At 52.7% G+C, this 23,545-nt stretch overlaps 4 protein-coding genes across 4 annotated transcripts; 1 reads left to right on the top strand and 3 right to left on the bottom strand.

The window, feature by feature from the left end:
* Positions 1 to 14,732: 14,732 nt before the first annotated feature.
* BXZ73DRAFT_99318 (uncharacterized protein) lies at positions 14,733 to 15,006 on the bottom strand (the record flags this gene model as incomplete). Its single annotated transcript, XM_048027966.1, has 2 exons — positions 14,733 to 14,767; positions 14,823 to 15,006. The coding sequence occupies 2 exons, from the start codon at positions 15,004 to 15,006 to the stop codon at positions 14,733 to 14,735; spliced, it is 219 nt and encodes a 72-aa protein (XP_047880014.1).
* Positions 15,007 to 15,607: 601 nt separating this feature from the next.
* On the bottom strand, positions 15,608 to 16,376 carry BXZ73DRAFT_99317 (uncharacterized protein; the record flags this gene model as incomplete). The annotated part of the gene is made up of 3 exons (XM_048027965.1): positions 15,608 to 15,886; positions 15,960 to 16,208; positions 16,296 to 16,376. The coding sequence occupies 3 exons, from the start codon at positions 16,374 to 16,376 to the stop codon at positions 15,608 to 15,610; spliced, it is 609 nt and encodes a 202-aa protein (XP_047880013.1).
* A 4,576-nt stretch (positions 16,377 to 20,952) lies between these two features.
* Positions 20,953 to 21,420, top strand: BXZ73DRAFT_75881 (uncharacterized protein; the record flags this gene model as incomplete). Its single annotated transcript, XM_048022301.1, has 4 exons — positions 20,953 to 20,973; positions 21,020 to 21,178; positions 21,230 to 21,277; positions 21,328 to 21,420. 4 exons carry the CDS (start codon positions 20,953 to 20,955, stop codon positions 21,418 to 21,420), a joined length of 321 nt encoding a protein of 106 aa, XP_047880012.1.
* Positions 21,421 to 22,382: 962 nt separating this feature from the next.
* Positions 22,383 to 23,258, bottom strand: BXZ73DRAFT_43468 (uncharacterized protein; the record flags this gene model as incomplete). The annotated part of the gene is made up of 1 exon (XM_048019154.1): positions 22,383 to 23,258. The coding sequence occupies one exon, from the start codon at positions 23,256 to 23,258 to the stop codon at positions 22,383 to 22,385; it is 876 nt and encodes a 291-aa protein (XP_047880011.1).
* Between the last annotated feature and the right edge of the window lie 287 nt (positions 23,259 to 23,545).

The raw sequence follows: 23,545 nt of genomic DNA, 5'->3' as shown, positions 1-23,545 counted from the left end.
TATTCTAGCACCACTCCAATTAAGACGGTCAAGAATGTGAAGGTGGTTTCTCCCTCCGAAGATGAAAGGGACCACGACAAGGAGTACCTACTGTCGTCACCCCAGATCAACCCGTACGTGGTTTCTTTTCGCTTCTCAAACTGTGCTGACTTTTCTGTAGGACACCTCGCCACCAGCGAATTGCATCCGGCATGGAGTCAATGAGCATGAGCGGTGACAACTCTGAGGAAGAGTTGTGAGTTTTTTTATGGTTCTGATAAATTTCCCTACTGACACATTTTGCGACAGCTTTATGCCGTCGAAGGGAAAGCAAAGCTGGAGCAGTTTTCTCAGCTCATCGCCATGCCGTCCAAGTCTAGCAAGCGCCCTGCACCCTACGTAGACGACAGTGAGGAGGAAGAACTCAAGTAATACGTCCATGTTCCTTGCCAGTGCGGTTTTTGGTGCTGATTACAACACAGCTCACTCCCCTCCAAGCGTCGCACACTGTAAGTCTTGGCCCCCATGCTTCAGGGCGTCTCCTGATTATTTACAGAATGGACGACGTCAAGCTCAAGCCCGTTCCCAGGTGAGTATCCTTGCAATAAAATCATTACTACACAGACTAAAAGCTCGCATTTCAGGCAGAGGGACTCTGTCACTGCTCAGCGGTACAGCAAGACACTGGCGAGCAACGCTAGGCAGACTGAGCCCCTCGAACCTCCTCCGGACTTGTAAGTGTTATATTGTATCTTTTAAGAATGCCCACTCATAAATTTATATCAGCATCAGGTACTATAACAAGTGGACCCCGGTGGTGATGGTCACCGACACGACCTTGATCGAGGATATTGGTGATGCTGCCAAGTTGCCAGACCAGTACGTGTCAACTTCATAGATTATATACCCCTCTCACATCCTCCACAGGAATGACATTGTCCTTCAGATGCGCACTCTTAGCCCCTTCCTCACTGACGGGATTTTCGATGAGGCCTTCCCAGACCTTGACCCTATGTACGTCTTATTAACTGACTTTATAGAAGGCACCCTCTGATTTAGATATTTTTAGCGCTTTCCTCAAGCTGCTCTCCAGTCCCGGTGATGGAAAAACCATGGTCAACATCAACTGTGCAGACCCTTCCCTGCTCATGGGGATCCAGAAGTCGCCTGGTTCTCCTATTCACAACCTCGGCTTCCGGTTTGGACCGAACAAGGGCCAACAGGCGCTCTTCTACACAGTAGGCGTCGTCCTCTGTTGTGAGATGCGGGGCACTGGCATCTACAAGTTCAACGCCGGCGAGAAGGAGGCCAAGGGCATCCAGCTCATGCTCATAGGCGACATGGCTTGCTCACGTTATGGTCGCTTCTTCCTTGATGCCTTCAACATCAACAAGGGTGCCGTTCCCATTGGGTACAACCAGTTCTGGAACAACGCTACAGAATCTACCCAGATCATCACGTCCTTCTGGGCCCATACCCACCTTGTGTCTCCAAATGTGTCCCAGCCGTCGACTTCCAGAGGTGAGTGTGTCTGTCATTTTACGTGCATCCAGCTCACAAATATTTTTCTGCTCATTTTCAGGGAACACCAACAATCTCCGTGAGTATATCAATTTTGCTTATACGCTCACATGCTCACCCTACACTCCCAGCTCCGGCCATCTCCCATATGGGGATCACTCGCACTCAGAATGTTCGCAGCACCGCCCAGATGATCCGCGCCTTCTACAACAACAGCGACGACTGTAAGTGCATTTAATCCCCTTCTACACTGCATACTAAAAACATATCTATCTAGACCCCATCTTTGACGCCAGCCAGCACTTCAAGGTTGACAACCCCGCCCCCGGCTTCCGCGTCGAGGAGCTGTCCAACCTCCCGATCTACTCCGGCCCAAAGCCGCACAGCAACGAGCTCCGCCTCTATGACCTCGCTCTGGTGTACTTCACCGTTAACACCTACAGCCAGTCTGATGTCGACTTTGGCATCTCTGTGAACCTCGCTGGTGCTGTCAAGCTCGGCAGTCACAAGATGCATGATGTTTAGATATCATCAGGTACTTGTCGTCTTGTCATTCCGGACAGTGTTTGGGTTGTCATCCTTGTCGGACAGCTTTTGCGATCATCATCCCAGTTGGACAGTGCTTATGTAGTCATTGTCATAGCCTAGTATATACCCCTGCTTCCCACTCTCCTGCTCTATCCTAGACTTGTATATTGTTCTAGCCTGCTTACCCTTTTGTCCTCACCGATATCTCCCTCTCCCTCAGTCATGTGCATAATATCTCCTCTCCGGACTTGCTTACATATGACTCTCATGCTCGCTCACCACTCTGGCTGTAGCTCATCCCTCTTATACTTGTCTAATGTCCTCTTGATATCTGTTTCCTGCCCTTGCTGCCTTTAGCAACCTGCATATTGTTCTTCTTTGTCTTTACTGGGGTGTTATCCCACCGTTGTTGCAATGAAATCTGTTGTCTGCCATTTCTGTGTGATAAATATGTCTGCCTTTCTCTGATAATTCTAACTGTCGTCTTGCTGCTGAAATGTGAAATCTGTCTGCCATGATGCTTAGTAATAAATCACATGAGTATGGGATTTTGGTGGCGGTTGAAGTTGAAGTTCAGCTAGGCTGCCTTTGAGCGCTTCTCACTTCTCAACTCGAACCACAATGTCTGCCCACTCTCCGCTCACATTTGCCTTGCTATTGGGCCTTTTATGGCTCATCCAGTGCACATGGCATGTCTCTATGCATGCCAACTACACATCACTTTCTGCAAACCGGTTTGATCCATGCCGTAAGTTCGCTATTCTTTCTGTTCACTGTTTCATGTTACTCACACGTTTGCAGATTGTCCCCCTCTGTGTGATGTATACTACACATCTCAGGTTACACCGGGCACCTTGATTGAAAGCCCCGGGTCCCTTTGGGACGAGGTTAGGATGAGCACCTCTACTGCAAGCTCTGTCCATCTGCGCCTTCAGTCACATATCCATGTGATTTATCCTTTGCTAGTCGAGAACCATTCAGAATACACACAGGGATATACATATGGCTATATTCAGCCTAATCCATCACATTATTTGACCTGGCATTCTCCCCGGTGCCAGGTCAGGCTGATTGGACTTCGGTTTATGCGAACGCCATGACTTCTGGGCTGCCATTTGTACTAAATATCACATATATCAGGTGCCAGTAAGAAGTTCTCTCTGTCTAGCCATTTCTCCGATCTTGTCGCAGTGTGGTGGTGCTGTGATTCCCTCTAAGAATGTACGAGGAAAATGGTGGACGGCAAGTGAACTTCGGAGGTATCCGGTAGAAGGTGAATTGATGATGAATATGAACTATCGCTACCACAAATATGTACCTTCTGGTGAAACAGTCAATACTGAGTGTGCTTCATTGGTCAAAATTCCTTTGCAGCACCTGGTTCTCAGATTACAGAAGCCCGACTTGATTCAATTAGCTAAACTCCACAGAATCACACTCACAGTTACAGACCAAAGGCTTAAAAGCAATTTAATCACCAGGCTACAAAACCACACTTGTGTTGCATGTGGTGACGGTGAAGTGCAGCGAGAAAGAGCGACATAGAGTTGTCCATGGGTGAACACTCCAGTACGCAAATCTAAGCCAACGTGTGTCACTGATTGCCCCTGAGCTTTGTTGATTGCCATTGCAAATGCCAATCACATAGGGAATTGGCGGCGGCGTAGCTTCAAAGGGAGATCTTCCATGTTAGGCTCAAGAGTAAGCCTCGGAATAAATACTTCCCTTCCAGCATGCTCACCACTAAGGATTCTACATAAGAGGACTCTGATGCGGGAGTGGGCCGCAAACGCCAATCGGAGGAGAGGGAGGGGTGGATGGATATAGATTGAGGTCGGATGACCTTGATGTAGTGGTGCAGAGGTGTCGCCGGCACTAGGCGCAAAGCAGACGCAAACTAGAGTCACACGAGGGATGTCTAGCCCACAAAGACCAAGTTAACATAGCTCTACATACATACAGGCAATCAAGATACTCACCTAGCCCACAAAGACCAAGAGGTCGAGATGAGGGCTAGGACACGAAGTGCAAGTGCTAAGTGAGGGCGCGACACGGGCGCTTAAGCGCGGGAACAACCTTCCAATATAGTAAAAGGCAGAGAAAAGGCGAAAAATAATACATAGAGCAAGTTCAGAGTCTGTTCCACAACATTACCCCCCCTAAAACCCATCCGTCCTGGATGGACATGATCCTCCCCTCCTGCCAGTCTTCCTTCTCCGTTTCTACATGCTCAGGGTGCTCAACCCTCCTCCATGGCAGAGCGGTGAATAGAGTCGCAGATATCTTGCGAGGCGCGTTGGGATTGCGCTCATAGAACTCTGCGACCTTCTCTGGGGCATTGGCGACGGGGCATTGGCGACATTCGCCGCTGGTTCCCACGAGTTGTCACCCTCTCCGTATCCCTTCCACCGCACCTGGAACTGAAGCCGGTGGTTGAAGAACCAACTGTCCAGAATCCTCTCCACCTCATACTCCTTCTCTCTGTCCACTTCCACTGGCTCTGGTGGTGGTGCTCATCGCCTGTTCACCTTGTTCCCTCCATACTTGGACAGTCGATCCACATGTACAACTGGGTAGATCTTGACCGTGGGTGGGAGTTCGAGATGATAGGCTAGGTCACCCACACGTTCGACCACCTTGTAGGGTCCCAGCTGCCGGACACCAAGCTTGCGCGTTGCCTGGTGCACACTGATGTCCTTTGCGCTAAGCCAGACCTTGTCTCCGACTTTGAACGCCTTGCGATCCTGAGGGTGTTCCTCTGCAAAGTGGACCTTCATCTTTGCCTTGCCTGCATGCAGCACTGATTCGATGTCCTTCTGTGCTTGGCGAATGCCCTCTAGACAATCCTCTAGTGAGTCTCTGTTCCCACTGGTACTGTGAAGTCTGGCTTGTAACCATACATGACCTCGAAGGGTGTGTGGTTGTGCGCAGAGTGGATTCGGCTGTTCAGCGCAAACTTGGCTGTTGGCAAGTAGTGTACCCAGTTGTCTTGCCGTTTGTGTACGAACAGGTTCAAGTGCTGCTCTACTTCCTGGTTCGTTCACTTGGTCTGTCCGTTAGACTGAGGGTGGTATGTGGTAGTGAGTGCATATTCAATGCCAAGCTTGCCGTAGAGTTCGTGCATGACGTGAGCGGAGAACTGGGGACCACGGTCTGACACGATCTTCCGAGGGACACCATGTAGGTGGAAGATTTCGTGGTAGTGCAGGTCTGCAATGCCAGCAACAGTTCTGGAGCTATGAATGAAGGGGTGTTGAACGTGCACAGATGCGCAGGGACATGTTCAGAGTGTTTCACGTCTAAATGACACCCAGAGCGTGTTTGCATATGAGCATGTAAGAGACTGCAACAAACCAAATGCTTATCGGGGAATGTGGTGCAGAGATATAAAGCCATCAAAAGTGCTGTGGCTGAAGTGTAATCAGTGATCTAATCTAGATTGTGTGCATATTTTTCAGATCGGATTTCAATCCCGTCTATTGGAGAGAGAACCACACACTATGCAAAAAGAACGGAGGGGATCCATCCACAATTCCCAATTCTAGTGGATGTGCCTATTGGCAAAAACAGGGGTACACCTGTATCTCCGCTGATACTGCTCCGAATGGCATGCTCTTAGATGCGTTTGAAAGCTATGTGATGCTCCTTTCGGTATATATATAGTTCCTGGCCGTTTTCCCACCACACCCAGCTGTGCAACCCCTACCGTTTATGTGCAGGAACCAGCTATTGCACCCTATTCTGGCTGCAGGAATGTGCTGCTATCCACCGCTATTGATAACTGTCTTGTAGGCGGCTACTATTCACCAATTGGGGGCTGCAGGGTAGGGTAGGGTACCTGTATGCCAGGTATTAATGGCCAGCCAGGCCAGCCACAATATAAGGCTATTAATAGCTAGACAGTACCTTACGTGGGTTATTACAGCACTGAGGTTGCTTTTTCATTATAAATAGGGCTTATTACACCTCTGGGAAGGTACTGTCATTAGAATATCAGCTTATTACAAGGCCAGAAGACTTTTGTCATAAAGTACATCACTTATAACAGCCTAGGTGTGGCCCTGTCATTACAAACAAGGCTTATTACAGCTTGAGAGGCTTTTTTTATAAAGTGTGTCACTTATACAAGCTATGGGAGGGTGCTGTCATTAAGAATAAGGCTTATAACAGCCCAGAGGGGTCTCTGTCATTACAGATTTCGCTTATAACAACCCAGAGGGGTCACTGTCATTAGAGAATTCACTAATTACAGCCCAGAGAGGCTCCTGTCATTACAGAATTTTCTTATAACAGCCTGAAAGATCACTGTAATAACTCTGCGCCATCTGCCTGTTATTACAACACAGGCATGCTTGTGTTTGTTAGAAACCAACCAGGCTTTTTTACAATGAAAACGTGGAGGGTATCAGCATAATGAAGTGCCCACGTTCCTGGGGGATTGTATTACATTAGTGGTAACCACAGGTGGGTGCAGCGTTGTTAAAATCGATGTGGGGCTGTCAAAAAGGATGCTGGGCTGTTAAAACCAACGTGGGGGTATTACAAAACGTGCCAGCTTGTTAAAAGTGACGTGGAGATATTACAGAATGTGCCAGCCTGTAATAACTGACGTAGAAGTATTACAGAACATGCTAGGCTGTAATAACTAACACCAGGGTCCCGCTGGGACCTACCTAGCTATAAATAGCCTGGTTCAGGTACTGCTACAGATGGGCATTCTGGCAGGTATAGTGGGCTGGAATTGGGGATAAATGGTTAGCTAGAGATGAGTATGGCTAGAAGGATACGTTTGGGCTGGTATAAGCAGCTGGAATGGGGAGCAGTACCTAGTATTTACCAGTAAATGGCCAGCCTGGTGTGCAGCAAAGGGTGGGGAAATCGTCAGGCACTAGTTATTTATCAAAAGAGGCATCTAATAGCTTTCTAACAAATCCAAGATCATGTTGATTGGAGCAGTATTGGTGGAGATACAGATGTACCCCCGTTTTGGCCGATAGGAGCATCTGCTAGAATCAGAACTTGTGGATGGAATCCCCTCGTTCTTGTTGTATACCGTGTGGATTGCCTTCCAATGAGTGGGGTCAAAATCCGATCGTAGAAAAACCCCTTCATTACGGAATAGATTGCTGATTACGCTTCAGCCACAGCGCTTTTGATCTCTCGATAGCCACTTCCCATATGCTCTGATAAGTGTTCTTCTTTTTGCAGCCTTTTCCTCTACTCTACGGGAAAGTGTTCTAGGTGTCATTTTAACAAGAACAGCCCTCTGTACCTACCTGTGCAGCTGTGCACACTTGCAGACCCTTGTCTCACCCTTCCATAACTGCTCCATTTATCAATCTGGTTCTTGTTGTATTGTTTGACCATTGTGGTATACCGTATGTGCCTAGTATAAAAACATTATTGGTCTTTGTTTAGGCTATATCCATCCTTATCTCTCCTCCATGCATTGCCCCCCTCAGCACATGAATCCATCTCCGATAAATGTACACTGTGTAGATCTGATAAGAGCTTGAACACACCTATCCAACGCAGGTACAATCACGAAGATCGGTGAAGAACTCAGGAAGTAACAGTGTCTACAGCTGAAACAGGGCTCATTTTGCTCTACAGCCATGCCCCTCACTCTACACAAATGTGAAATAGGGCACACACACACATATACCCATGGCAATAACACATGGAACACACCCCAGGATGATATTGGATATGACTTAGCACCTCTGCCACATGTGGGGGCAAGTGTACCATTCCTTGCATGGTTGAGTGGGTGTTATGTGAAGAGGTTTCATCCCACACTGTCATGGGCCTGGCTACACACAGCTCAGCACTCGCGTTCGTTTCGTTCTCTCGCACGACTGTTCATTGTATTACTCGTCCAAACTTTCGATCAAACAACCCCCTGATCCCTTCGCCGATGGACACAAAGCCGCCGTCGACCCCCTTGACCCATTCGGGGCTCCAGAAGATCCCTCCGTCGTCTATGCTCACATGATCCACAAACTCACAACGAACATGGCGACACTCACAAACACGGTGCAACAGCTCAATTTCGCCCACTCCACACCCAAGCCTCCTCCGGTTCCACGTTTCAAACAGCCGGAGATGTTTTCGGGTAAGGCTGCAGAGGTCGAGCCCTTCATTCATTTGATGAATGCAGCGCTTGAACTCCAGGGCGACTCACTCCCCGATCTTCGTCGACACATTGTGTACATTGCCGCCTTCCTCAGTCCGGGCTCTCCAAAAGAGTGGTTCGACGCCGTCATCAAGTCCCGTCCCTACGCCCTCATGAGCACTGATGCATTCTTCCAGGACTTACGTGGTCATTTCGGGGACTCCGATCTCACAAATTCGTCCCTGCGCAAGCTCCAGTCCCTCTGTCAGCGAGGCGCCTGCTTGTCGTACAAGGCGCAGTTCCTTGCACTTCTCACACATGTCGATCTCACAGAGTCTATGAAAATAGTCTACTTTAAGAATGGACTCAAGCCCGACGTCCGGAACATACTCGCCGGAAGTGGTCCCCACAACCAACCTGAGCTCTGCGTCGACATCGATGACGAACAACACTCCGCCCGTCTCTCCGAACGCGCACACCAATCTAATTACCCCACGTCAGGCAATGGCAAAAACGGCAACGGAAAGAATGGCAAGACATTTGTCAACCACGTACCTTTGGCCTCTTCTGCGCCCGCCGCATCGTCCTCGTCCACTGCCGTCCCCATGCAGGTCAATGCATTCCGCGTACCTGTCCGTCACGCGCCTCTCACCGACGAAGAGAAGCAACGCCGACGCGACATGGGCTTGTGCCGCTACTGCGGACATCTAGGGCACTTCGCTGCCCAATGCCCTGATCTCTCTGACACCGCGAAGGCGCGCAACGTCGCGCGTGCTGCTCATGCATCGAGCGCGCTGGCGAAGCCGTCCTGCGTGGCGAAAGGGTAAGATCCCTTGTCCCTTCATTCGTGCGACTACCGGCTGATGAACGGAGCATCAACAGTCGCACAAAGAACAAACCTCCGCCGGCTTCCACTTCCTCAACTCCAGTTCACTCCCTCCCTCCCTCTCCGTCTCCCTCTGCTCCTCCACAATTTCTCTTCGCTTCCGGTACCTCTCTTTTTTCGCCTCAGCATTTCCTTGTTCCTGTCTCTATTTCTCTTCCAAAACGGACATCCATTCTGTTGAATCCTGGGCCTCTGACGACTTCTGGGGATCCCACACGCACTCTAGAGGCTGTGGTGAGAAGCTAAGGAAAGAGCCCACCCAGCCTCTGGTGAAAAATGCGGAGCAAACCCTAGTCTAGGAGCAGATCTGCGTAGACGCCTGAGCAGCTGCCTAAAGCGGCTGCTGCAGTGCCACAACGTAAAGTAGCGAGTATCTCGAGAACTACTGAACGTATGAATACGAACCTTGGAGGGTACGTGTGTAGAGTATGTATGTCCGTGTGTGTACAGTATGAGACCATATCACCGAATAGAAAATGACGAATAATGTGTGGAATTACCAACTTCAACACCCCCTAATTGCACGCATCTGCAGCGCTCTGAAGCGCAAATGCGCCCAGCTCACTCCAAGCCCATCATGCGACGGAACTGCTCCACCTTCAGCACAGCCAACGCCTTGGTGAGCAGGTCTGCAGGCATGTCGTCTATGCGCAGATGCGACGGCCCAATGACGCCATCATTGACCTTGTCGCGCAGCCAGAAGAAGCGCAAGTCGAGGTGCTTCATGCGGCTGTGGTGCTCCGGGGTCTTCGCGACAGACAGCACAGACTGGTTGTCGATGAACAGAGGCGAAGCGGCGTCCAACGGCATGCGCATCTCCTCGTGCATGTTGCGCACCCAGCAGATCTCCTTGCCCGCATCCACAGCGGACACGAACTCGGCCTCTGTGGTCGACAGCGTGACGAGGGGCTGCAGCTTGCTGCTCCAAGAGATCGCGCCAGAGCCTAGGACGACAAGGTACGCTCCAGTCGACCTGCCAGTGTCCCTGTCGCCACCGTGGTCCGCGTCGGCGTACGTCGTGAAGCGCGAGGTCGCAGAGGGGTCAGGGCGGTAGGTGAACTTGAGATCGACAGTGTGGCGCAAGTAGCGAAGCAGGTGCTTGACCGCCTTCCAATGCTGAGGCCCTGGGTTCGAGGAGAACCGTGCGAGGACGCCGACGGTGTAGGCGATGTCCAGACGCGTGCACTGCGCAAGGTACATGAGAGAACCCACTGCAGAAAGGTACTTGACACCTCGCATCTCCTCGTGCTCCTCGTCGGTCTGGGGCGACATAGACGTGCTGAGACGGACACCAGGATCCATGGGAGTGGGCACAGGGTTGCAGGTCGACATGCCGTGCTCCTCAAGGATGTCCAGGATGTACTGCCGCTGAGAGAGCTGCAGGACACGGTTGGGGCGGTTGCGAAGGATCTGCATGCCCAGAAGGAACATCGTGGGGCCGAGATTGCGCAGCTTGAAGCGTACTTCAAGGTCTTGGATGACGCAGTCGATAGTAGTGGCACATGTATATATGAATCCATCTATCCATCCGATCCCATGTATCTGATAGGCATATCTATTGTATCAGCGTCCACGTATTCGCTGCATCTGTGACTAGCCAGCGTCAATCACCCTCATCCAGTCTGTAACCACTCTTATACATGTGCCACTACTACCTCACATGCAAACTGCTTGGTCAACATGTGACTGGGTTCCATCACATGTGTGCCTCAAAAGTGCCCGCATGCACAGCGCAGCAGGGACTCCTACAGCGACACCTCACATCCACTAGGACGACACAAAGACAGACCCAGCAAGCGGACTCTATAGACGCCTCCCTCCCAACACACTGGCAGTCCTCGCCAAAAACCTGACCCCACCCACCACCCCTCTGACGCTGGTGGCCCTTGAAGGTGAGTACTTGGTCATCTCTGTCCTGTATTCAATATTCACTGACACCTTGTTCCCTGCATTTAGATGTCGAACACAAAGCAATGAGCTTCCTTGACTCTGTGACGCATTTCGACAACACGGTGCCAGATGGCAGAAGTGCCGACATCACCCCCATCCGTAACAAGCTCCTGCGGATAATAGGGGAGGGATTTTGCGTCCTGGTAGGACGGGCAATCACCAACAGGATGTGGCGAGCTGGATCACTCTCAGGGGCAGCATTGATGAGGCGATCAAGGGAAATGAGGATTGATGCAGGCGCAAGGTGCAATTCGTCTGTGAGGTCTACCGCAGCCTCATTGTTGCCCTGTTGCAACTTGATGAGGTGAGTATAAGCAAGTGTTACCTTTTTCATGCTGACATATCATCTTTTGGCACACTGGGACCCTGTTTAATGACCTCGACAGGCTCTTCTTCAGGGGGAAGATAATTGCCTAGGAAAAAGGTGCATTTGGGAGTTTCCTTGAGGAGCTCTGCTGGAGGAGCAGCAGATGACGTTGAGTGTTATAGCCCAGGAAAAAAGCAGACCGCCCAGCAAGGTGCAGTGCTCACCGTTCAAGCCTCCATCGGCCCACTGGTGGCTGGGCAAGAGGTTTCCATGATGCTATCCGTTAAAATGACTGCACCCACTGCGAGCGCTGCACACAGCCTGTGGCAAGGCCCACAGTGCAGCAGCGCCCATGGCACCCCAAGCCTCTGTGCAGTGGCCTATGGCAGCTTCTACAACCCAGGCAAGGAGGGCTTGGTGCTATGCATGCAGTGCTGTCTCTGACTGCACCTGCCCCCACACCGTCCAACTTGTTGGAATCTGCTCACATACATAGCAAGCTCGGTTGTACTGTAGCTGTGCTTAGTCATCGCATAGATAGCCACCATCCCTCATCCTGCACTTGTTTGCCTTGCCGCCCACCACCTCATTCTCTCCCGCATCCGTCTATATTCGCCTCCCAGTGCCCATAGGGACCAAATGGGCCTTAACAATTGCCTTTACCCCACGTCCGACCTCAAGAGGCTTTCTATCACAAACACGCCAGCCAATGGTCTTCCACAGGGCGTGTTTGAGGACTATGAAGTGGACAATGACAGGTTTGGCTGAGGTGGGCACGAGACACGTGAGCTTGTGCGAGTGGGAGCAGCTCCCTTGAGAGCGCGTTTGCGCTGCGCAACAGGTGCGATAGGTGGCGCAGAGTCCTCGCGCGGTGCAGGGCCAGCAGGCAGAGCGTTGGGCAGATCGACTTTGATCTCAGCCTCCTGCGCATCCTGTGGTGGATCAACAGCAGGCTCTGGAGGAGGCGGCACAGCACCCCCCTGATGCGCCACAGGGTGCACAGGCTCAGGCGCGTCGTCGAAGTGGTCGAGCAGCAGCAGAGGAGTGACAGCAGGGGCAGGGAGGGTGGGTCGAGTGGACGGCTGTTTGAGGCCAGAGAAGTATCGCTCATTGAACTCGGCGCGCTCGCTGACGGTGACGCACTTGCTGAGTGGATCGTAGAATTTCCAGCCCTTGATTCCCTGTGGATAGCCAATGAAGACGCATTTCTCCATGTGAGGAGATAGACCGTTGTGTTTGTCCTTCTGGATGTGCACATACGCAGTGCAGCCCCAAACGCGCAGGTGCGATACGTCCGGCTTGCGTCCATGCCACAGCTCGTACAGTGTCGCGTCTGGACACGCAGAGGTGAACGAACGGTTGAGCACGTGAACGAGGGAGAGGACGGCTTCGCCCCAGAACATCTGAGGCAGCCCAGACTCAGACAGCATTGTGATCACACTGTCAGCGAGCAGGGGGTTGGCGCGCTCAGCGACCCCGTTCTGTTGAGGCCTGTATCGACGCAGAAGGCATTGATGTTGTTGGACATGTATTCACCACCCTTGTCATCACGCAGAAAGCGGATTTGCCAGCCCAATTGCGTCTCGAACCACGCGACGTAGGCCTTGAACGCGGTGAACGTCTCATCCTTGCGCTTGAGCAGGAACACGACGCGATAGCGCGAGTAGTTGTCAACGAAGATGAGCCAGTACTTGTAGCCCTGGTGCGTCTGCTTGGGCATTGGTCCCTTCAGATCGGTGTGAATGATGGCGCTGCGCTGCGATGTGCGCGAGGACGACGAAGGGAATGGATTGGCGTGCATCTTGCCTGCGAGACAGGGCTCGCACAGTGGCTCAGGGCGTGCTGACGACTTCAGGGTGAGGCCAGTGACCAGATCTTGCGCGTGGAGTTTGCGCACACCATCGATGTGCGAATGGGCGAAGCGGCGATGCTACAGCTGCTCGTCGAGAGGCAGAGTGGATGCGATCGCAGCGCATTCAGCTGGTGCGAGAGGGAGGGGCACAGTGGTGCCAGCGAGGTAGGCGATGTTGCTGTCCGCGATAGGGGCAGCGAAGAGCGTTGAGCCGTTGAGAGTGAAGTCCATGCGCGTCGAGCCAATCATGACGGTGAAACCGCGGCGTCTGGTGAGGAATAGGACAGAGAGGAGGTTGTTTCGTAACGCAGGGACATGTAGGACTCTTGTAAACTCAACATCGCGCGCATCGCGCCCTCCCAGCACCGGCCTGAAGACTACCGACCCAACGCCCGACGAGTAGACGACTTGATTGTCCGCTAGGCGGATCGCGACGCGCAGGGGCTTGTAGTTGCGCAACCAGTGGCGATGGGGCGTCATATGAGACGTGGCCCCAGAGTCTGCAGTCCATCGCACATCAGCATCGAGCTGGAGAGGCGACATTGGGGAGGGGCAGCGGAGACTTGCGTTGCCTGCGAACTCGGTCGCGCTAGGAGCGTCGGACTTGGGCGCAGGGCTGGGCGATGAAGCGTCAGCCTTGTTCGCGCGTTCCCTGCGTCCAGGGCGGCGTTTGACGTGTGCGCCCTCGAGGGCGTTCCACATGGCGATAGGGTCGTCTTGTGCGCCCGCAAAATGCGCTCATTGCTCGGGGGTGACAGCCAGGAAGAGCTCACCAGCTGCCTTGTCATGACGTCGCCTCCAATCCTTCCGCTCTGTGTCCTGATCCGCAGGTGGCTCCGACTCCTTCGCGTGCACAATGCTCCAGAGGTCATGCTTCATGAGGGAGGCCCGCATTTCGCCGCTCCATTGAGGGTAGTTGGCAGTCGATAGGGGCGTGATCCGAGGGGAGGATGAGTGCGACATGGTGCGAAGTGTAGGGCTGAAATTGCGAGAGAAGGGGACGCAGATGGGGGCGATAACGAGCAACAGATGGTGGAGGGAGAGAAGAGCGACTGGAAATATGCGAGGCTGGATGGCACCAGGATAGGGGTTTTTCGGCGCAGAGTGCGTCCGGATGACGTCCCGTGAGGATAGGGGTGTGTTGGTGCGCTCAGGAGCCGGAAGGGACGGCGGGGGAGCGACTGGGAAGCGAACACACGCAAAGGAACACGTCCTGACTGCGATTTACGGGTTGGGAAGAAGGGGAAGGTGTAGGAAGCGTAGGGGGGACGATTTGGACGCGATTAGAGCGCAGGGCTCAGAACCTGTTGAATCCTGGGCCTCTGGCGACTTCTGGAGATCCACACGCACTCTAGAGGCTGTGGTGAGAAGCTATATCGAATAGGGGACCAGGGATATACAAAGACGAACCTAGAGGCTGTGGTGAGAAGCTAAGGAAAGAGCCCACCCAGCCTCTGGTGAAAAATGCGGAGCAAACCCTAGTCTACGAGCAGGGAATTCCCATGTACCTGGGGCATTGTAATACAGCCGTGGTGACCACAGGTGCCAACATGTTTAATCCACCATATCACTGGACGATGGCAAAGGCTAGGAACTACTTGGGGGTCACAGGCGTCACCGCAAATAAGGCTACGCATAACGGATCAGCGACCTCGTAGACACGTGGCGCATAACAAACACTCACCGCTGAGTGATGTGTCGGAATCAAAGTCGGCCCGCTGTATCAGCTCGTGCGCACGCTCGCTGTGTTCACACCAGACCTCGATAGGTGTCCGATCCAACTCCCCAATCCGCCACCAGCGGGGGACACATGTGTCGTAGAGAGGACCCCAGCCTGAGTCGTTCCAGTCCTGGTAGGTCTCCAACATGGTCCTTCATGCTGGGAGCCCAGGTATGGCGAAGACGCGAAGAGTTCGCAGCCTCATCACAAAATCGCCAGGGAGGTACTCCTTGGGTCGGGACTCTTGCGGCTGCTGTCCTCGCCGGAGATCCTCGTATTGGGAATCTTGCGGCTTGTGTACCCACCGGTGAAGTGGCAGGATGAAGAACAAGGAGAAGTATATGACGGCTGTAGACTCGAGCACAGCCAACAGTGTCGCCTGTGTGGGGTTTCGTGCGTGGCAAAAAGATGGTAAGCGACCCTGGTGAGGAGAAGACACGCAGGGATTCCAGACTGGCCTTAAAGTCAGACCCTTCTGCCTCAAACGTTATCTCCAGCGAGCGTAGCCGAGGAGCAGTGTAGAACAACTTGCTCCACATGCGTCCCCCATCCACCAGCTCTCCTGCAGTGTGCACCTCCAGCGCGATTGGCCTTGCAACATCCAGAAGGGCCAGGAAGGATTCCACGTCCCTTACTCCAGAGAACAGATTACCCAACACAATCAAGCCAACATCCTCCACACGCATGGTGGTGTCGACTGGAACGTCGGTGGGGCTGGAAAAGTGGAGCTCCGCAAGGCAGAGGGGCGATCAGCCTTGTGCCTGGATGGTGAAGACCGGGCGCTTGAAGGGCCTGAACTGCAACTCAAGACAACACGTCTCGAGATTGACACACACCTCAATGAGCCTGGCCGCAACCTCGGGGAGACAGGTGAGGGAGAGGTGCTTGATGGAGGGGAGGGGGAGAAGGATGCGCCAGAGGGACAGGTGGTATGCTCCAAGAACAAAGGCACAGAAAGTGCAATGTTGGAATTGACGATATGCGCGATACGAGATCAGGTAGGTGGAGGTGACCGAATTGGTGGCGCTCTTCATCGAATGTGAGGTGAAGGAAGGTCAGCTTCGAGAGGGTGGGAAACGCTTGTACCGTCCTTTGGCCCACTTTCCGACAGATTGCCTGTGTAAGGTTGGCCATCTCGCCTATGACCCCAGGTAACTTGTTGTGTAGGGTCAGGAACCACTCGAAGTTGTTGACCTCGAGATTGTGGAGGAGTGTGGCTGATCTGAGAAGGAAAAGAAAGGAGGGGAAATTGGGCTCAGTAATACTGCAGAGGGTGAGGTCGCGAAGATGTAGGACACAGGTGACTTGATTGAGGTCTTTTGCGTACAGGCGGTTAAGCTTGGGGAGCACCTAGGGGGCGCGCCAGAGGCAAACATTCACCGTCTTGAAGAACTGCAGCCTGGCCAGGCGATAGAACTGTCTCGAACAGGAGGACACCGCTTTGGCATTTTTGTGATCCAAGAAGGAGAAGATGGTGTGGAGGATGTCTTCATTGAGAGCGGTGGAGGATGTTGTCATGGCTGGGTAGGGATGGGGAGGGGTGGGTTATCGGGAGAGCACAGCAGCAGGGGAAGCAGGAGCGGTGTAGTGGCAGTTTATATGTATCTGTGTCCTAGCTTGAACACGCCCAGTGAAGAGAACAATTCACCGTGTGCTTTCGAGGTCAAAAACGGGCCTTCTGAACACGGGTCTGTGCACGTGCACTGTTCTATTTCTGTGGGTTCGTTCCAAACGAAGGGACCGGGAGGTTCTCAGCTGGCACGGCGTGGGCCTTTGCTTAGATTTGGAGTAACGCAAGCGGCATGTGAGGCACAGCTCTATTGTAGGACAAAGAGCTCGTGCAAGCACGGCAGCCACACAACAATAGGGAAGGCGGCAAACAGTGGCTCGCAAGTGCTGGTTGAGACAACGTGGCTTGTGTGTGGTGTGTGGGTATGCCGGTGCACGTAATACGACACGGGTACGAACACAGGGGCCCAATGCCATCTGGATCACTGGTATCAGTGGCATGTGATGCCCGCCCACTGTGCACAGGGCGCTGTGGTGGGGCGCAATGGCAGCGCAGGTGGACCTGCATACACCTGTGCAGACCCGGGACCTTTGAACTGGTATTGGTGGTGTGTCGCTGGTACCAGTGCTGCCGGTAGATTACTTGAATCCATGGCTGTTGATGTAACAGGTACCAGCGGCATGTCGCTGATACCAGCTGTTACCTCGCTAGAAGCGGTGCTGCCCACACTCTGCCTAACACATCATCCCACGCCCCCTGCCCAGCGTTATCACCCCTGCCGCTCGCTTCTCACCTATTGTGTCGAGCCATCACATGTGGACACCTTCCGTGCGCTGCGGTACATGCATGCCATAGCACCAATTTCTCACCATCGCGATCTACACTCGAACCATACCTATAAAAGCCTCTCACAAACTCTCTCTCACCCGTTCCTCCTTGTCCGCCCATCCCTCCACCATCATGCCCTCCACTGCTGGTACATTTGTCTGCTTCACGGGCGAGATCATCACCGTACATGCTCTCCCTTGTTCGTGCCGTTTCCATCACTAAACCGCCACATCAGATATTCTACCTCAAGAACATGATCCACGTCTGTGCTCCCCTTCCAAACGACGAAGACATCATTGTGGTTCTCGATGAGGTAAGCACAATTAATTGATTGTGCCCTGCCGTTATTCTCACCAGCACTGTTCCTTTCGCAGGCCTATGACCTACATGCTAGAAACCTCCCATTTGGGGTCATCTGTGTTGGAGTCCGGGTGGCCATTGAGGGCCATGTTCTCCCTGACAGGCGAGTGGCCCTGTAACGTTTTGTGGAGAGCCCAGGTAAGCCACACTGGCTGTTTCCTATGTCTGATGTCTGCTGACGAAGAGGCCAGTCAATGTCCCTTTCGTTTAGATGCGGATGTGACCAGGACAAGACCGATTGTTTTATGCTTTTAATACATTGTTTTAATATATTGTGAGCATCTGATACCACTGGTACCAGTCCTGACGTGTGCAATCGCCTTCTTCGTTACTAATATGCAAGAGTTAAACGTGCGCCAACGCTGTTGTGTGTCCCCCAGCTCGCGGCATGGCAGCAGGTACTGGTACTGTGTTTGTATCGTCCCTGGAGACTGCTGCGGTCATCAGACGATCAGGCGTGGAAGTCAAACTCAAGAAGTGTCAAGCTCTATAAGCTGTTCAGACTTCCTCCGAACGAACACAGTCACCGGAGACCCTTCTCTCCCTCTCTACCAGCGGTGATTCCGAGACTCTACACAATGAGAAATGGCAGACGTTTGGTACCCAAATAGGACCTGGGACTCACATTCTTTGTCCCCATTGTGACATCTCGAGTAACTACATCGGATCAGCGGCTAGCCGATTCTGTATTCTGTTACTATGTCACACGACGGGCAGAGGGTGTAAATCACAGGGGGTGACGCGCTTGTTATAGCCATGTGACAGGTATCCTTTGTACTCAATGCCACACGGCTATTTGCATAATGGGATGGTTATATTGTTTGCCCGCCACACCACTATTGCAAGGGGGTATAGGCAGCGTGCCCCTCCAATATACAAATATGACTATATGTTGGATATACCTCCACACAACAAGTAAACTGGCTCATCACTATCCCCTTGCGTGACAGGCAGACTATTGCATCATTGTCCCCTGACTGGCCTATCACATGACAGGCAGACTGTCCGTTGACTATTGCTCGAGTGCCTCTCTGTGCGCGAGGCAGACTGTCCCTTGCCTATCACTTGAGTGGCTCCCTGCACACGACTCACAGCGGTCTCTTGGCTCCACTCAATCTTGCTGACAATCACCCCCGACGCCCACTGCACTTTGCCGCATCACTCCGTTCTGCAGTGTGTATGACGGTCGCTGCACGTGCAGTGTACAGGCTTGTCCCGCGTGACACGGGTCGGTTCTGCACCATCGCTGCGTAGCACCATCCTCGTGTGTCGCACTAGACCTCAAGTGTGGTTGAGCAACATTGGTAGCACACTATCTGTATAATGTATGGCTGGTTATAAGCTTCTTTCTGAGCCAATCACTATATATGTAGGTGTATTAGAACACCTCTTCGAAGGGCTACAAGACAGTATATGTTATGTTATGTATTGTGCTTTGCAGCTGCTATACTGTAGCAACTACTGCTTGGCAGTGTTGACTGGGTTATAGTGCTGTGCCTGGGAATATGCTTATGTAACATACACCATTCAAACGCCACTTTGAATGCGTACTCGGCATAGTTTAAAACATAAGAAACGGACATGAAATGAGCAATACAGAGTGTAAGCAATGTTCCCAGATGCAGTTGCCTAATAAGGTGTGTGAGAAAACTGTTACATAAGCCCCAGCAGCGCACTCCCATCCCTGATGCCACTACTCCTCTCTTGGGGGACTCTCATACACCCTTCACCTCTGTAGCCTGGCTTTTGGCCAAAGTCCAGTGCTTATGGGTAGGAGGATGCCCCCCTACAGTCCCTGTGCTCCTGTACCATGCCTACTCGGTGCACCAATTTAGAGCGGTGGTCTTGAGCCTGGGATGCCTGCGACATTGCCATTTTGGGTGGCCTGGTCGTTGGAGCACAGACCAAGTTCTGTGTGAGATGGATCCAGCATTCTCTTTGATGTTTTGGTAAGCTTTGGGTATCTGTGGCCATCAGATGAGTGTTTCTCTGCCTACATTCTCTTCCCTATAGTACTTTGACGTCACTGTGCCTCCCTTCCCATGCCCCCTCACCCTTAGAACACTGCCAGATTGTTCCCAGGTGCGTGCTCTTTCTGTAAACCCCCCATTTATCCCCCACTTCGCATTTTTTACCCCCTTCTGTGCATATTGATAGTGTGGGTTAGCACAGCGCTCATGGGCGTCTATTTCAGAGGCGCCCACAGCGCTGCTACATCCGCGACACCTGCATGCCATCCATCCCCTTCCCATGGTTGGATCTGCTTCATTTTTGGTAGGTAGGCACTAGTAGTCCTGCACACACAATCTATGTACTTTGTTTCATCATGTTGTATCATTTGAGTCTATAACAGCATGTTTAGACACGCCGGGAATATCAAAATTTCTGCTCGTCCGATATGTATGAGTAAACCTTGCAATAAATGTAGTGTTTTTGGCAGTGTTCTGAGCCCTTCAGAATGTTACATTTCGCGCGCGTTGAAACCTTATGTACCTCGCACTGTTCCCGAGTCCTCAAAATGAAACATTTCCGCGCCTGCAGAATGCTTTCTCACACATAAAGTTCTGGCGGCCCGAGAACTCAAAGTTTCCCGGTGTGCAAAATCATATACCAAATTTGGCGTTCCTTTCATCATTTTGTCAGCCTCGCAACAATATATTCGGTATGTCATTCCGGCGGTCCCGAAATGTTATGTTTTGAATCCGGGCGCCCACTCGTCGCCCACTCGTCGCCCGCACGTCGCCTGCTCACGGCGCGTCGCCCGCTGGTGCCCGCTCGTTGTGTGCGCGTAAACTGACATACTCAGCCTGGGCAGAAGAGGATCCCAGATGACTCTACAACCGTCCCAAAACGATGGGCCGGTTTCGCGCAGGAGCGCGAGTGGGGTCGTGTTTAGTTTTGGAGCGGGCCACACAAATTGGTCAATGCGTAGCGCCCTCGCGCACCACCCCGCCCTGTACAGCGCGAGTCCGCGACGTCTGCTTGAGCCTTTCATGCACCGCGAGCATCACGATGCCCCGCGCGCATGCTACGATGACGACATCCACACATGAAGGCTCGAGCAGACGTCGGGGACTCGCGCCATACAGGGCGCGGTGGTATGCGAGGGCGCTGTATGCGCAAGTCCATGCGCGGGGGCCGCTTGCAGACGCCCGCCCATGCACGTCCGACTTTCTCGGAGAGCCTGCCGGCCCGTCTACTCCCGCTCCCCTACATAGTACTCCATCATCGTCGTTCGGGTCTACAGTCGTAGATCGTTGTCCTCTCGCTCTCTTCCACTCTCTTCCATTCTCGCTCTCGCCCACTCTCTCGCTCTCTCTCTCTCTCTCTCGCTCTCGTCCACACTCTCGCTCTTCTTCGCTCGTCTTCTCTTCTCCCTCGTCATTCAGCCTCACCATGAACAAGAAAAACGCGCACGTGCGTAGGTTGTTAGCCACGTCTTCAATACGCTAATGACAAGTAGATCTTCAACGTGATCTACGGCGTCGTCGAGTCGGAAGACATTAAATTCAAGGACTTCGAGAAGGCGATGAACAGCCTTGGCGCGCGCAAGAGCACCAGCGGAGGCTCTTTTCACTCATTCACAGCGCCGTGTTGGAAGGGCACCGTGCACGTTCATCAGGTGAGTCTCACCGTTTCGCGCGCTGTACCTCGTCGCCGACCAAAACGCCAGCCGCACCCGTCCGACCACTACACAAAGAAGAACGTGGGGAGGCTCAAGGTGAGCGATCACTGTCTGAGAAGCATAGACTTGATGCTCACCTTTTACAGGCCCAGTTGGAGTCCAGCGGATTGACCCACCGGGTCATTCGCCGTGAGGCCCGCAAGGCGGGCATCCTCATCCCGAAGTTGCCGTCACAGTAAACTTAGCCTCGTAGTCGTAGTTTGCTTTATATGAATCTGGCCAGATTGATGTGATTCTCATTGTCATGATCGGGGATCGCAGCGGTCACCTGGTTTGCGCAGTCTCGTAGCCTCGCTTCAAACGTTATTGCATTCCGATACAGTCTTTGCGTCTTCGAGGGACAGTCGGTCGCTGCCCCTGTTCCGTACGTTCTCAAACAGTTTCCATAGATCCTAACCCGTCCAGCGAGTGAGCAGGACGGCGAGAGCGTTGGTTGTATCTACGAACCTTGCCAAGGCATGCGGAAAACCAGCAGACGCATACGTCAAGAAGCTCACAATGCTGGTAAGCCTGCCCAGGATTCCTTAATTACGCGCGTACGCCGCCTTCCCCCTCTTATTCGCGCGATCATGAATCTCCGCGTCACGCGTGTTGAAATTGGATCGGTGATGCTCGAAGAAGAGCAGCAGGCACCGCCGGGGTGTACTTACAGACAGAGGAGGAGGGGATCGAGTTACACAGAACGGTTGGGGGCCTCGGCTAGACCTATGTCGGTACACGAGAGCGTGAATCATTAGGATATGTAGATGTAAGTCCATAACAAGCGGAAGAGGGAACGTAACATATCGTGGGTCGTGTTTGGTCGCGGTGGCGGACGGAGACCTACGCAGGACTGCGCGGGGCTGTAGGGTTCATGCGAGGTAAATAGTAGCGAGTCCACGAAGAGACGGGTTGTATGGGGAGCGATGCGCGCGAGCACGTGCGGTATTAGCGATGCGGGATGAAGGGGAGGCGGATGACGGTACGAGCCACGTGCACAGCACTGCCACACCGGCAGGATAACAGGCACGTCGCAAAAGATCGGATCCATGGCTAGTACTGTAAGTTTCGCATTGAGGACTATTTGGGTCATTGAGCGAAATAAGAAGGAGAATTGCACCTTATGTAAAGGGAGAACGGCTGCGTCTCCCGAAGGCATTATCTATCTTGCGAAATGACCCGTAACATCAGATGGGCATATACTTTCAAGCGTGCTGGAAAGCTGCTGAGATCGCGTTGTGGCAGGGAAGTCTTTGTACTCCAGAAATGGGTCGCCATGGCGTGCAGGTAGATGAGATTGTACTGCAAACTTGACGGTGACGCCGACCTTGTAGATATACTTGATGCTGCCGAACTCCCGCTCGCCGCTGCTGTGACGGTAGAAACACACGAGGCTGTTTCCTGCGTGGGTCGACGCCCGTGCGAATATGACATTGTTGTGCCTATGCCGGGCGACCAGAGTGACATTGTCGCATTCAACCGGAGTAAGGAGTTGTCGCAAGTCGTCTGGGATCTTGTCATAGCAAGTGGGTGTCCCTTCAGCATCGTCCCCATGCACCTCTGAAGACGACTCCATGCTGCCACTCCCGAATGCCTTGTGAAATAATCGCTTCACTTCACGGAGTGCAGAGGGACAATCAGGACGAAGCAACCAGCGTCGCAACCGAGCGGCTCTCAGAAAAGACTGTAGCATGGTAACTTCTGCCTCGCCTGCAGGATTGATGAGGAAGTGAGTAAACACGCGGTGAAACCAATTGGAGCAGTGAAACTTACCAATCTTGTCGTTGTGAGGAATCCGTTGAAGACGTCCGATGAGACGTTCGAAGGGGAAGCACCACCACAAGTATACAGGTCCAAAAAGCCTTAGGAAGTCGTAGATATGGAACGCCACATGGTTGTTTGTCCGGTGGGAATACTTGCTGGGATAGAGCTTTTGTATGCCGCATAACCATTGGGCGACATAGTGACGGTACTTCTCAGCGCGTGAGTGTGAGGTTGTGCGCTTGCAAAGAAGATAAACAGCAGATACTAGCTTCATGGTAGTATCCAAGGCTTCGTGCATGGACGAAGACACAGATGCGGACGATGTGTTGATGGCTCCATCATGGTTTTTTGGCATGCAACCCCAAAGGCTGACCAGCGTGAGGGGGAAATAGATCGTAGCCAGAACACGCCATTCATCCGCTTTGAGGGTCCCCGCACTGGCTTCCCCGTAGTTAAGCGGCACTGAGCTCACCCAAGAGGGCGTGATGGTATCTCGAATGACCTCTTGGATGTGCTGTAGAGCTGCCCTGGCGGAGGTCTCCTCATGTACCGACTCGTTGG

Source organism: Epithele typhae (assembly GCF_022376455.1).
Source record: "Epithele typhae strain CBS 203.58 chromosome Unknown BXZ73scaffold_11, whole genome shotgun sequence".
Classification (NCBI taxonomy): Eukaryota; Fungi; Basidiomycota; class Agaricomycetes; order Polyporales; family Epitheliaceae; genus Epithele; species Epithele typhae.
The sequence above is the reverse complement of the archived record's forward strand: the minus strand, read 5'-3'. Positions and strand labels throughout refer to the sequence as shown.